General features: G+C 54.9%; 2 protein-coding genes across 2 annotated transcripts; both read left to right on the top strand.

The window, feature by feature from the left end:
- Positions 1 to 3,798: 3,798 nt before the first annotated feature.
- On the top strand, positions 3,799 to 4,659 carry LOC106816842. The gene has a single exon (XM_014821477.1). It carries the CDS (start codon positions 3,799 to 3,801, stop codon positions 4,657 to 4,659), a length of 861 nt encoding a protein of 286 aa, XP_014676963.1.
- A 9-nt stretch (positions 4,660 to 4,668) lies between these two features.
- Positions 4,669 to 6,919, top strand: LOC106816843. Its single transcript, XM_014821478.1, has 2 exons — positions 4,669 to 6,469; positions 6,627 to 6,919. The coding sequence occupies exons 1-2, from the start codon at positions 4,669 to 4,671 to the stop codon at positions 6,917 to 6,919; spliced, it is 2,094 nt and encodes a 697-aa protein (XP_014676964.1).
- The last annotated feature ends 8,172 nt before the right edge of the window (positions 6,920 to 15,091 follow it).

Here is a 15,091-nt window from a genome sequence, read left to right on the forward strand (position 1 = left end):
AGGCAATGGCCGCACTTACACCCCCCGCAGCGCGGCATGATCTCCGTGCCCAGCGACTCCCCCTGAAGAATGCATCCGCGGTCTGGGTCGCCCCGCTCTGTTAACACCTTGTGACATGACGCAACCGTGTCATCACCGAGATCCCGGACCCCCATCCCCACAATCCCTAGGCTCCAGTTCAGGGTGCGTTATCCCGGTCATGATGAACTGTGACGAGCACGCTCTACATCGGCCATTCCCCGTGCCGGTCAGTACCTTCATGCAGCAGTGGGTGACTGCCCCTAGGCACACCCCAAACCGATTCTGCATAATATCAGGTGCCTACCATCGGACAGTTCTGGAGTCGGCTGCCACCCGGCCTTCTCATTCGCAATGAGAAGATCCACTGCCCCTACCGGCCGACGTAGCTTTTCCAGCAGACCTCGCTGGACCCGGGAAATACTCTCCGTAGAATTCCCTCGTCCAATGGCGCAATATCTCCAGTGATTCTCTCTCACTCCGTAAGCATACACTTTGTGCGTCATTCCTGCAAATCCCGAATCGATACCTCATACAGTCTCGTCTGGTGCGTTTCTCTCACATTCCGCAGTGTAGTCACTTCCACCGTGTGCTCCGTGCTACGATAGTGGTTGGCCTTAGCACACCGCGTGAGTGATAAAATGCCCCGTGGACCCCGTATCCCACAGAACACTCACTCGCCTACCTCCTTGTTACCAGGCACTGACATCATGTGCAGTAGCGTGTTCCGATCCGTTCCCAGGCCGGCCACGTTTGATGACGCTCGCGTGGTTCGGCACCTGCACCCCCTGCGCCACACACCTCTGGCACCACTAGCCCACCGGCTCTAGCGTCACCTCGGCACTCTAGCATTGCGGGCGCCTGTCCCACTCCCGGCCCTCGCCGTACCCGGCGCCACCCACATTCCCTGTGCGCCGGCGCCACCACATGCTGTTGCCCCGAATTCGGCGCCACCGACCCGAAGCCGCGCCCGGCTCTGGGTACGTCCACATACACCATTTGACTGCTCACCGGGGCAGCGCTCACCCTGCCACGCTCTGCATGCACAACATTGTGTTGTGCCGGGTCCCACCACACTTCATGCACTTCCGTTCTCTAAACTACACCTGTTAGCAACGTGACCGCTCCCAAGGCACTTGAAACAAGCCCCACTTCTCTCAACCATCATACGTCTCTCTTCTACAGCAGCAGAAACGAAATTTCCACCGACAGTTCTGTGAGGACCACCACAGGCGGCACAATGCAGCCCTGCACCTAGCTGCTGGCCGACCGCCATCACCGCCCCCCACGCTGACCCCTGGCGCGGCAATCACGCTTGATGTGCTCGGTAGACCCACACGAGAAACACTGCCAGTCCTTCGGGATACTCCGCCCGTTAATGCCAGGCCCCGTCCCCTGCATGTGCGCCGTCACACCCTGGTGCCGCACAGACGACATCAAGTATTCGTACTTCGTTCTCTTTCCGCAGAAACTCGACAAAATGCGGGTAGGGTTTCTCCTGGTCCTCCGCACTTTCTCCAGTATGTGACGAGCCCAATCCTCCCTGCCGACTCCGGGAGCTTTTCTCGATTTCACCCATCGAGTGCACGTGCTAATCTCGTCACGCATTCCCGGCGCTCCAGACTCGCATCCGCTTTCAAACCACATCAACGAATTCGATAAACGCCTTGTGGTCCCAGCAGCCACAAGTTTGCATGCCTTTATTCTCCCAGTATCGCCTCAGTAGCCTTTTCTTGTTGCGTACTTATCACCAATACTTTGATCATTTGATCATAGTCATGACTGTAGGCTTCTACCGCCTTGGCAGCCTCCCCCTCAGATGCGTGCGCAAGGCATGACTCAGATATTTTCGCGGCCACTGAGCCTCTGCGATCTCCCTCCACGTTCTGATGAACACAGGCCATTCCGTTAAACCGTCCTTCCCCCGCCGAACGTCGGCAGCTGGAGGCTTCAATCTTTACGTTACCACCCTCAGGGGCCCTGTTTCCGGTTCGGCTCCGCCCGCCATTAGCAGCTCTCCCTTCATGACGATCCCCGTTTCCCATGAAGATCGCCACCTTGCCATGCAGCTCCGCATCTTCTCCCGTGCGGCAGCACCTGCTGATCCTCTTCCACCAGAGGTCGATCAGTAAGTGAGCAGAGTTCGCCGAAGAACAACTGCAGTCTGTCCATATCCTCGTTAACTAAAGTACGACAGGATGGTCTCCGTGTTCAGCTGATTGTCAGGTTGCCCGCATTGGCTCTGAAGGCCTGCAGTTCCCTTGCAGTTTCCCCTTCACCGATATCATCAATGCTCCAACCTCAATCCCCCGTGAGCTTCCTCCACTTGTCCTCGCCGTTCCTCTGCCGCCCGCTTGACCTCCGCAAGCTTCTTCCTTACGCCGCGGATGTTGGTCGCAGGTCAGCCCAGGCTTCAGTTGCGGGTCCTCCGCTCCCTCCACCCCTGGCGGAGGCCTCATTGATACTCCAAGGCTTCATCATCATCAATGCTCGTCGCAGATATACTGCAGATCTATCGGAAGGTAATCATCTTCCACCACTTCTCGAAGCGGACTATCTTTCTCCGGAGCTTGCCCCTCCACTTCTCCATCTCCCTTAGCTGCTTTTGACATGACGACACACTCTTTTACTGCCACGGTCAAAAATGTTGAAATGTGACGCCTTAGCAGGGGAAAAAATACACGGGGGCGGCGGGCGATTTCGCCCCCGAAATGCGCAAAAAGACGGTCCCCGATAAATTACGATATCGGGGCGACCCCAAAAGCAAAAGCGCCTGGAAATCGATTGTCCAGGTCGGGTTCCGCGCCTTGCCGACTCGCTCGCCTCTGCCGCTAGCGGCAGCCGGTTCCACGGGCCGCGGTAGAATTCCTGGTACGTGTGGCTGTCAGTGTTTTCATTAAGCCATTGCATGTGTTGTATTTGCTTCAATCAAGCGGGCGCCGCGCCGTGCGACGTATTTACGTGGTTGTGCCTGTGGCGTGGCTTCGGTGTCTGCCTGCGCGCGTGCGTGCGTGCCGGTTGTGCCTGCTAGGCGTGCCTTTGCGGTGTGTGCCTAGGCGCGCGTGCGGTGCGCTGCGCCGCGTGCGTGCTGCGCGTGAACGACTGTGCGTGCTGCGGGGTGCTGTGTGTCGCCGGTGTGCTGCGGCGTGCTTGCGTAGTGTGCTGCGCGCGTGCGTGCGTGCCTGCGCGCGTTGCGTGCCTGCGATGCGGCGTGCGTGTGTGCGGGCTTGCCTGCGGCGCAGTGGCCTACGTTAGACCCGTAGGATTTATAGACACGTTAATCACGGAATCCTATGAAATTCATCAGTATAATTTTTCCTGCGCAACACCTCGTGTGTCATTCCGATTGTAGCTTTTTTTGTCAATTCCCCCGAAAGAGTTTGCTGCCCGCTCTCTCATTTAGTCCAGCATTGCATTTAAGATAAGATGATTCAGTACCACGCGTGAAACAATCGTGCCCCCCCCATACTTCAATCAATGCGCCCCTGCAGCAGGCACGTACGCAGCGTCGATGTGCACACATTCACACGTGCCTCGCGGGCCCGCCTTTCTCAAACCCCTCTGAGCTTCCAGGCCCTACGCGGGCTTGACCCCAGCCGCAGGAGACTTGCGGTATAAACAATCGATTCTCCTAGAACTCGTACAGAGCGGAATTCCACTATTTGGGCTAGCCGTATAGTTCTGTGGTTTAGCTGAAACGACCAGCATTGTCATCGGTTCCTGTGGAGGGTCTGTGATGAGTCGGCAGAACCGAGCGTGTATGCTATCACGGCGGTCAACATGGGGGACAAGCCTGCAGGCACGATCGCAACAGAGGCATTGTATGCGACGGCGGAAAGGTGCAGGGATAGTTATCCGGAGGCCGCAGACATGATACGTGACTCCACGTACATGGACGACCTGATTGATTCGTGTGAGGGGGCATCGAGAGGCATAAAGTTAGCGGAAGATGTGTCGACGGTCATGGGAACAGGCAACTTCCGGATTAAAGGCTGGAGGTTTACCGGCGGAAACGGAACTGGGTCGTCGGTGCCATTACTTCCGTCCGGTGGCGACTCGGTGCGGGTGTTGGGTATGTTGTGGGACAATGTGGCGGACGAGTTTCACTACCGGGTGAAGATCAATTTCTCGAAGAAGAAAAAGGGCGTGAGAATGGAGCCGGACGTCCGGTGCCAGGATCTGGGGGCGTCGTTGCCGGCAACGCTCACGCGCCGGCTCGTGTTGGAGCAGGTCATGGGTATATTTGATCCGTACGGTTTTCTTGTGCCTTTTACGATGAAGGCGAAGTTTCTGCTCCGCGAGACGTGGATTTGGCGGCTGGGTTGGGATGACCCGCTGCCGGAGGTGCTGCGGCAGAAATGGGAAGAATTTTTTAGTGGGATGTACGGGATTGAGGAACTGGCCATAAGTCGATGTGTGAAGCCACGAGGCGCTGTGGGGGCCCCGATAATGATCACGTTCTCAGATGGCAGTGAGAAGGGGTATGGTGCTGCTGCGTATCTGCGTTGGGATTTGGAAGGAGGGGGAGCAAAAAGCTCACTTGTTTTGGCCAAGGGGAGAGTTGCGCCGGTAAAACGGATTACCGTGCCACGGCTTGAGTTGAATGGTGCGGTTGTTGCAAAGAGAATCCGGAGATTCTAGGTGACTGAGATGAGGATCGAATGTCGGGAGATCATACAGCTGGTTGATTCGCAGACGGTGTTGGGAATGCTCAACAAAACGTCGCAAAGATTTTCGCCGTACATGGGTAGGAGGGTCGGCGAGATTCAGGCGGCGTCCAAGGTCGGTGAAAATGGACAGTTGATTGAGTGGGCATGGATAGAGGGAAAATTGAACATCGCTGATTGGATCACCCGGGGGAAGGAGCCGGATCAGCTGGCGGGAAGCGGGGAGTGGGTAAATGGGCCGGAATTTCTGTCTCAACCGGTGAACACGTGGCCTATCAGTCGCTGCTCGCCACGTGACTTACCCAAGGAGGCGGAGGAGAGGGTCTCAGTCATGATGACGTCGGTTGCGGGAAAAACTGGCGCACCACGGCAAAACGCCAACGGTGTACCGACTCGTGATGAGCTGGAAAAGGCGCGAGTCTACTGGATCAGGCAGTGCCAGCTGGACATCAAAGATGAACTAGAGGCGTCTGTGCAGCCTGGGTCCGGCGGGCGCTACCGTCGTCTTGGCCCGGTGTTGGACCAGTGGGGTATGTGGGTGGTGGGTGAGCGAGTGAAGCATCACGTTGAGTTCACATCGTCCAAAGAACTGCCGCCCATACTGCCAAGTCGACACAGATTCTCGGTGCTGGCAATGGAGGAGGCACATGGCGCCGGACACGGCGGCGTCACCACCACACTGGCGAAGTTCCGGCGACGCTATTGGATAACGCAGGGAGGAAAATTGGCGAAGAATGTGCGCGGACGGTGCGTCGTCTGTAGGAAGACAGACAAGCGGCACGTGCAGCAGGTGATGGGCCCACTACCCGAGGGGTTACTAAAGCCGGCGCCAGTGTGGGCTCACATGGGTCTGGACTTATTCGGACCGTTCCGCATTCGGGGGACAGTGAATAAGCGCACGACTGGTAAGGCCTATGGGGTTTTGTTTGTGTGCTTGCTCTCTAAGGCCGTGCATTTGGAGCTGATTGACGGATACTCAACGTCAAGTTTTTTGATGGGCCTGAGGAGGTTTGCTGCAGTGAGAGGGTGGCCGCAGGTGATATACAGTGACGGTGGCACACAACTGACTAGTGCGGCTGCAGAAATCGAGCAAGTGTGGGAGAAGCTTGACGCGGTCGAGTTGGAGGAGATTGGGGGCAAAAATGGATTCTCGTGGAGGTTTGGTCCTGGTGATTCACCGTGGAGGCAAGGGACCGCCGAGCGTTTGATTGGGTGGGTGAAGCGCACAATCACGCTGGCGGTGGGAGATACCCGTCTCAACTTCTCCGAGCTACTGACTGTATTTTATGAGGCAATGCAGTTGGTGAATCAGCGGCCGGTGGGAGTGAAGCCGCGAGATGACGGGGAACATGAGTTTCTCTGTCCGAACGATCTGTTGCTCGGGAGAGCATCAGCGCAGACCCCGCCCGGACCGTACAGCGTGCAGGGTGCAGCACAGGATAGGCTACGCTTAGTACAGCGTACGGTGGACTCGTTCTGGTCTCGCTGGGCGAAGGAGGTGGCGCCGAACCTGCTAGTCAGGAGGAAGTGGCACCACGCGCAGCGAGACGTCAAGGTCGGCGACCTCGTGCTAGTGGCCGACGCGAATGCGGTGCGTGGGAGTTATCACATGGCCGTGGTGAGTGGCGTCACCAAGGGCTCGGACGGTCGGGTTCGTACTTGTGCGGTGGCCTACAAGAACTTTCCGGCATCGGAGAAGCTGGATGCGTATGGTGGTGCGAAGTACACGGCCGTCAGGCGAGCGGTGCAGCGGCTCGTGGTTGTGTTGCCCGTAGACGAACAAGGTGCTGATACCGGGTTCGGGTACGAGCCGGACGTTGAGTGAGTGTGACACTCTCGATCCGTACCGCGCTTTCGAGGTCGTGGAGGTGTGTTGTGTTCTTATGTGCGTGTGACGCGGCACGGATCGGGCCGGGGAACGTTTGCGGTTACCACCGATAGGTGGCACGGATTGGGCCGGGGAAAGTTTGCGGTTGTCACGGATAGGGGTCACCGCAACTGAAGCCTGGGTGGCTGACCTGCGGACCAACATCCGCGGCGTAAGGAAGAAGCTTGCGGAGGTCAAGCGGGCGGCAGAGGAACGGCGAGGACAAGTGGAGGAAGCTCAGCGGGGGATTGAGGTTGGGGCATTGGTGATATCGGTGAAGGGGAAACTGCAGAGGGAACTGCAGGCCTTCAGAGCCAATGCGGGCAACCTCGACAATCAGCTGAACACGGAGACCTCTGTGACTTAGTTAACGAGGATATGGACAGACTGCAGTTGTTCTTCGGCGAACTCTGCTCACTTACTGATCGACCTCTGGTGGAAGAGGATCAGCAGGTGGCTGCCGCACGGGAGAAGATGCGGGAGCTGCATGGCAAGGTGGCGATCTTCATGGGAAAACGGGGATCGTCAATGAAGGGAGAGCTGCCTAATGGCGGGGGCGGAGCCCGAACCGGAAACAGGGCCCCTGAGGGTGGTAACGTAAAGATTGAAGCCCTCCAGCTGCCGACGTTCGGCGGGGGGAAGGACGGTTTAACGGAATGGCCTGTGTTCATCAGAACGTGGAGGGAGATCGCAGAGGCTCAGTGGCCGCGAAAATATCTGAGTCATGCCTTGCGCACGCATCTGAGGGGGGAGGCTGCCAAGGCGGTAGAAGCCTACAGTCATGACTATGATCAAATGATCAAAGTACTTGGTGATAAGTACGGCAACAAGAAAAAGGCTACTGAGGCGATACTGGGAGAAATAAAGGCATGCAAACTTGTGGCTGCTGGGAACCACAAGGCGTTTATCGAATTCGTTGATGTGGTTATGAAAGCGGATGCGAGTCTGGAGGCGCTGGGAATGCGTGACGAGATTAGCACGTGCACCTCGATGGGTGAAATCGAGAAAAAGCTCCCGGAGTCGGCAAGGGAGGATTGGGCTCGTCACATACTGGAGAAAAGTGCGGAGGACCAGGAGAAACCCTACCCGCATTTTGTCGAGTTTCTGCGGAAAGAGAAGTCGAAGTACGAATACTTGATGTCGTCTGTGCGGCACCAGGGGGTGGTGACGGCGCACATGCAGGGGACGGGGCCTGGCATTAACGGGCGGAGTATCCCGAAGGACTGGCAGTGTTTCTCGTGTGGGTCTACCGAGCACATCAAGCGTGATTGCCCGGCCAGGGGTCAGCGTGGGGGCGGTGATGGCGGTCGGCAGCAGCTAGGTGCAGGGCTGCATTGTGCCGCCTGTGGTGGTCCTCACAGAACTGTCGGGTGCGGAAATTTCGTTTCTGCTGCTGTAGAAGAGAGACGTATGATGGTTGAGAGAAGTGGGGCTTGTTTCAAGTGCCTTGGGAGCGGTCACGTTGCTAACACTAACAGGTGTAAGTTTAGAGAACGGAAGTGCATGAAGTGTGGTGGGACCCGGCACAACACAATGTTGTGCATGCAGAGCGTGGCAGGGTTGAGCGCTGCACCGGTGAGCAGTCAAATGGTGTATGTGGACGTACCCAGAGCCGGGCGCGGCTTCGGGGTCGGTGGCGCCGAATTCGGGGCAACAGCATGTGGTGGCGCCGGGCGCGACAGCGGAATGTGGGGTGGCGCCGGGTACGGCGGAGGGCCGCGGAGTGGGACAGGCGCCCGCAATGCTATGAGTGCCGGAGGTGACGCTAGAGCCGGTGGCGGTAGTGGTGCCAGAGGTGGTGTTGGCGCCAGGTGGTGCAGGTGCCGAACCCACGCGAGCGTCATCAAACGTGGCCGGCCTGGGAACGGATCGGAACACGCTACTGCACATGATGTCAGTGCCTGGTAACAAGGGAGGTAGGCGAGTGAGTGTTCTGTGGGATACGGGTCCACGGGGCATTTTTCACTCACGCGTGTGCTAAGCCAACGCATATTCGTAGCACGAGCACACGGTGGAAGTGACTACACTGCGGAATGTGAGAGAAACGCACCAGACGAGACTGTATGAGGTATCGATTCGGGATTTGCAGGGAAGACGCACAAAGTGTATGCTCGGAGTGGGAGAGAATCACTGGAGATATTGCGCCATTGGACGAGGAATTCTAACGGAGAGTATTTCCCCGGGGTCAGCGAGGTCTGCTGAAAAGCTACCGTCGGCCGGTAGGTGCAGTGGATCTTCTCATTGCGAATGAGAAGGCCGGGTGGCAGCCGACTCCAGAACTGTCCGCATGGTAGCAGCCTGATATGATTATGCAGAATGGTTTGGGGGTTGTGCCTAGGGGCAGTCACCCACTGCGCATGAAGGTACTGACCGGCACGGGGATGGGCCGATGTAGAGCGTGCTCGTCACAGTTCATCATGACCGGGATAACGCACCCTGAACTGGAGCCTAGGGATTGTGGGGATGGGGGTCCGGGATCTCGGTGATGACACGGTTGCGTCATGTCACAAGGTGTTAACAGAGCGGGGCGACCCAGAGCCCGGATGCATTCTTCAGGGCGGAGTCGCTGGGCACGGAGATCATGCCGCGCTGCGGGGGTGTAAGTGCGGCCATTGCCCTATGCCGGGGCACAACTTCAGTTTCCGAGAGGAACAAGAAACTTGAAGCTTGATACAAGAAGGCCTGAGGTATGATGAGGAGAAAGGATGTGGATTGCGAGATATCCGTGGGTAATTGATCCGAGGAATCTTCCGGATAATTATGCGCAGGCGTATCCGAGCCTACGGGCATGTGAGCGGAGCTGGCCAAAGATCCGTTATGGAAGGAAACGTACATGGGCCCAAATGGATGATGATGGTAAGAAGAGTGTGGCCCCGGAAGTTGGTCAGGAGGAGCGCTTGACACAGTCATGGGACGGAGCGAGATTCTATATACCTCAATCTGGACAGTCGTCAATGGCTAGAGAGCTGCAACTCGCACCTTCGGTAAGAATTGTCTTGACAGTTCGAGAAGGCTGCTGCGGGGTGGGTCGCTGATGGATGTCTGGCAGAATGGACCGACAAATACCTGAACAATTCTGCTCGGCAATATTGTCCGCTTTCGGGAGGGATTTGGATCAGGCTGACATCAACAGAAGATGGTATAACACATCGGCTTGAGACTGCCGACCACATTGTCATCGGTTCCATAGTGGAGGGTCTGTGATGATAAGGCAGAACCGAGCGTGATGCTATCAAACCGGCGGTCAACTCAATGGGGGGACAAGGCCTGCAAGGCACGATCGCAATCAGAGGCATTGTATGCGAGCGGCGGGAAAGGTGCAGGGAATAGTTATCCGGAGGCCGCAGACATGATACGTGACTCCACGTACATGGACGACCTTGATTGGATTCGTGCTGAGGGGGCCGTCGAGAGGCTAATAAAGTTGGCGACGATGTGTCGACACGTCATGGAACAGGCAATCCGGATTGAATAGCTGGAGGTTACCGGCGGAAACAGAAAGTGGGTGCTGTCGGTGCATTACTTCCGTCCGGTGGCCGACTCGGTGGCGGGTGTTGGGTATTGTTGTGGGACAATGTGGCGGACAGAGTTCACCTACCCGTTGAAGAAATCATATTCTCGAAGAAGAAAAAAGGGCGTGAAGAATGGAAGCCGGACGTCCGGTGCAGGCAATCTAGGGGCGTCGTTGCCGGGCAATGCTCACGCGCCGGGCTCGTGTTGGAGCAGGTCATGGGTATACTTTGATCCCGTACGGTTGTTCTTAGTGCCTTTTCACGATGAAGGCGAAGTGTTCTGCTCCTGCGAGAAGTGGTATTTGGGCGGCTGGTTGGGATGACCCGCTGGCCGGAGGGTGCCTGCGGCAGAAATGGGAAGAATTTTTTTTAGAGTGGGATGTACGGATTGAGGAACGGCCATAAGTCGATGTGTGAAAGCCACGAAGGCGCGGTGGGGGCCGGCGCGATAATGATCACGTTCTCAGATGGCAGTGAGAAGGTAATGGTGCTGGGCTGCGTATGCTGCTGTGGGATTTGAAGGAGGGGGAGCAAAAGCAGCTCACTGGTGTTGGCCAAGGGAGAGTTGCGCCGGTAAAACGGATTATCAGCAACGGCTTTGAGTTGAATGTGCGGTTGTTGCAAAGAGAATGCCGGAAGATTCTTGGTGACTTGAGATGAGGATCGAATGTCGGGAGATCATAGCGCGGTTGATTCGCAGACGGTGTTGGGAATTGCTCAAGCAAAACGTCGCAAAGATTTTCGCCGTACATGGGTAACGAGGTTCGGCGAGATTTCAGGCGGCGTCCATAGGTCGTGAAAATGGACAGTTGATTGAGGTGGTGCATGGATAGAGGGAAAATATGAACATCGCTGATTGATCACCCAGGGAAGGAGGTCCGGATCAAGCTGGCGGGAAGGGCGGGGAGTGGTAAATGGGCCGGAATTTCTGTTCCGAACCGGTGAACACGTGGCTCATATCAAGTCGCTGCTGCGCACGGTGACTTACGCCAAGGAGGCGAAGAAGAGGCTCTCAGCATGATGACGTCGTTGCGGGGAAAACTGGCGGCACCACGGCAAAACGCAACGGTGTACGCGACCGTGATGAGCTGGAAAAGGCGCGACAGTCTAACTGGACAGGCAGTGCAGCTGGACATCAAAGATGAACTAAGAGGCGTCTGTGCAGCCTGTCCCGGCGGCGCTATCCGTCCGTCTTGGCCGGTGTTGGACAGTGGGGTATGTGGGTGGTGGGTTGAGCGAGTGAAGCATCACGTTGAGTTCACATCGTCCAAAAAACTAGCCGCCCCATTACTGCCAAGTCGACACAGATTCTGCGTGCTGGCATGGAGGAGGCACATGGCGCTGGACACGGCGGCGTCACCACCCACCACTGGCGAAGTTCCGGCGACCGCTATTGGATAAGCAGGGAGGAAAAAGTTGGCAGAAGAAGTGCCGGCGGAACGGTGGTGGCGTCGTCTGCAGGAGAACAGACAAGCGGCCGTGAGGCAGGTGATGGGCCCACTACCGCGAGGGGTTACTAAAGGCCGGCGCCAGTGTGGCTCAATGGGTCTGGACTATTCGGACCGTTCCGCATATCGGCGGGGAAGCAGTGAATAACGCATCAACTGGTAAGGCCTATGGGTTATTTTGTTTGTGTGCTTGCTCTCTAAGGCCGGCATCTTGGCAGCTGAACTTCGACCGGATACTCAACGTCAAGTTTTTTGAGGCTGAGGAGGTTTTGCTGCAGTGAGAGGGTGCCGCAGGTGATATACAGTGACGGTGGGCACAACAACTGACTAGTGGGCGGGCTGCAGTAAATCGAGCAAAGTGTGGGAGAAAGCTAGTACGCCGGTCGAGGTTGGAGGAGATTGGGGCAAAAATGGATTCTCGTGGAGGTTTGGTCCTGGTGATTCACCGTGGAGGCAAGGGACCGCCGAGACGGTTGGATTGGGTGGGTGAAGCGCACAATCACGGCTGGCGGTGGGACAGATACCGCGGTCTCAACTTCTCCGAGCTACTGACTGTATTATTATGAGGCAAATGCAGTTGGTGAATCCAGCGGCCCCGAGGAGTGGAGTGAAGCCGCGAGAATTGACGGGGAAACATGTAGTTTCTCTGTCCGAACGATCTGTGCTCGGAGAGCGCACCGCAGACCCGCCCGGACCGGTACAGCGTGCAGGGTGGCAGACAGGATTAGGCTTCGCTTAGTAACGCGTACGGTGGACGCGTTCTGGTCTCCTAGCTGGGCAAGGAGGTGGGCGCCGAACCTGCTATGTCACAGGAGGAGGGCACCACCGCGCAAGCGAGCGTCAGGTCGGCGCCCTCGTGCGCTAGTGGCGACGCGAATGGCGGATGCGTGGAGTTATCACATGGCCGTGGTGAGTGGCGTCACCAAGGGCTTCGACGGTCGGCGTTCGATTGTGCGGTAACCTAACAAAAGAACTTTCAGGCATCGGAGAGCTGGATGGCGTATGGTGGTGGCGAAGTACAACGGCCGTCCAGGCGAGCGGTGGCAGCGACTCGTTGGTTGTGTGCCGGTAGACGAACAGGGTGCTGATACGTTCGGTAGCGAGCTCGCGACGTTGATGAGTGTGACACTCTCGATCCGTATCTCGCGCTTTCTGAGGTCGGAGGTGTGTTTGTGTCTTATGTGCGTAGTGACGCGTTCACGGATCGGCCGGGGAAACGTTTGGCGTTACAGACCCGATAGGTGGCACGGATTGGGCCGGGGAAAGTTGCGGTTGTCACGTAGGGGGCCGGTTTTGTTTACGAGAGAACAAAGGGGACGGGCGGCGCAGGAACTAGGAAACGGTAACTTAGCGTAACTTAACTTAGTTGGCAGTGTGGGCCAAAATGTTTGAAAGCCGTCGTGCTATTCCGTCGGCACCCTCGAACAAAAAGACGAGTGTTGACAACATTGCTCTACTGCTAAACAATTTTATCGATTTACGGGACGTGCTAAGGGCGTCACAATATGTAACAGTGGCGCGCAATCATCCGATTGGTTATCCATCAACCCAATTCTACACCAAGTCCGGACCCATTCTCTATCAGTCTGGACCCCCATGTGTAATTCAGTGCCGGACCCATTCTGAACCAGTCCGGACCCATTGCTACTCCAGTCCCGGACTCATTATGTTATCGCACCAGTCCGGACCTCATTCTTGGCATCAGTCCGGACCCATGCTGTATCAGTCCGGACGCCATCTAACGCCAGTCACGCGGACTCATTATGTACCAGTCCGGACTCATTCTGCATCAGTCCGGACCCACGCTGCGTGCGTGTGTATGTGTGTGAGCGCGCGCGTGTGTGTGTGTCTGCGTGCGCGCGCGCGCGTGTGTATGTGTGTGTGTGTATGTGTGTGTGTGCGTGCGTGTGTGCACACACACATACACACGCACGCAGCGTGGGTTCGGACTGATGCAGAATGACCACACAAATTAATGATGCTAAAACTATATGAGTCGTATGAACTAAAAATTCTATTGAGGAGTACGTACATATACCAGCTGGTACCATCCACACCAGCAGGCAAATAACGTTGAAATAATGTTGAAACAGCGTTGAAAACATTGTATTTGTTAGTTCATAGTTGAAATTCAACGTCAGGTTTCAACAGTGCAACAACGTCAGGAGCCAATTAACGTTCAAATAGTGTTGAAAACTTCAGTTTTCAACAACGCAACAACGTCAGTTTTGAACGGCGCAGCAACGTCAGGTTACAACTTTCGTTTTATTCTCCCCACAGAGTGCATGAAAGTAACAAAAAAATTCAGTTCTCTTCTGGCAGCTGTTTTTAGGAGAGAAATATTGCTAATTCCCATCTGAATTTACTTGTAAACTTTGAACCTGTGCTAATTTGGATGTTGCATTGTTTTGTTTGATTTGTTGTGAAACATAATATTATCAAGAGCTAATAATACGATGGGCGGGCCACCAGAAGGGTGGGCTGGGCAGAGGCAGACAGTGATGTGGCAAAGCTGAGATATCATCATATGCAATGGAAGCTCATTAATTCCTTTATAGTATCGCACTAGCAATTTTGCTATGCAACGCAAACGCGCAATTAACCCATGCACGCACCACCATAATATATATGCAAACACCATAACGCAACGCACACGCACACGCAACTATGCGACTACTGTGTTCAACACGCAATATAATCTCTAGAATATGGATAAGGTATACGTGATCGAACCACCCGTGATTTCATACGTAAATCACACGTGTAAGGTCGCGTGAAATCAGCCGTTTTACACTTTGTGAATCGAGCGCGATAGATCGCCCATGCATAGATCATGCAAAAAAATCGCACGTACGCACGAGCGAAGTCATCGCAAATAAATGTAAAGTGGTAGACAATGCTACGTAGCCAGCTAAAACAGTACGATTGCATGGAATCACGTATTTACCAACATAAATACATTATAGATTTATTAATAATTATACAGTATATATAAACATATCGCAATTACGTATTTAAAACGTAGGGCACGCAGTCGCCAATTTAATTTGATATATGTAAATGTAAATGTAAATGTTTCACGCTAATCAGTCTTCCCTAATTTCGTATCCGCCATGCATCGACAACGGAGTTTGTTATTTATAGTTTAGGTCGACCAGGATAGGATATATCAGGCAGAGCACGTATTTTTATATATATATACATAATACATATGTGCTCTGGTTCAGGTACGCGCATGTTATATGTGCTTATGTTTTACTTATAATACTATGTATAACAGATAGATAGATAGATGAATAGATATATAGATAGGTAGATAGGTAGATAGATAGATAGATAGATAGATAGATAGAAAAATAGATAGATTGATAGATAGATAGATAGATAGATAGATAGAAAAATAGATAGATTGATAGATAGATATGCGCTGAGTGCGAGCGTGCAGGTGGGGGGAGGACTTGATTCCACAGCCAGTGCGTGTGCCCTGGCGAATCCACTGCAAGGTTACGTGATTGACTACTGTATCCCTTAGCCTGTGCATAGAAATATATAGACAACGTTGTCTATCTATTTCTATGA

The sequence above is a fragment of the Priapulus caudatus genome, unplaced genomic scaffold, assembly GCF_000485595.1.
Source record: "Priapulus caudatus unplaced genomic scaffold, Priapulus_caudatus-5.0.1 Scaffold1504, whole genome shotgun sequence".
NCBI lineage: Eukaryota > Metazoa > Priapulida > Priapulimorpha > Priapulimorphida > Priapulidae > Priapulus > Priapulus caudatus.

What these genes read in the sequence shown, in the direction of transcription:
- LOC106816843 (XM_014821478.1), top strand. Translation starts at nt 4,669, where the DNA reads ATGAGGATCGAATGTCGGGAGATCATACAGCTGGTTGATTCGCAGACG. An exon ending in GTTGCCCGTAGACGAACAAG is followed by an intron (nt 6,470 to 6,626) that starts GTGCTGATACCG and finishes TACCACCGATAG; the next exon opens with GTGGCACGGATTGGGCCGGG.
- LOC106816842 (XM_014821477.1), top strand. Translation starts at nt 3,799, where the DNA reads ATGGGGGACAAGCCTGCAGGCACGATCGCAACAGAGGCATTGTATGCG.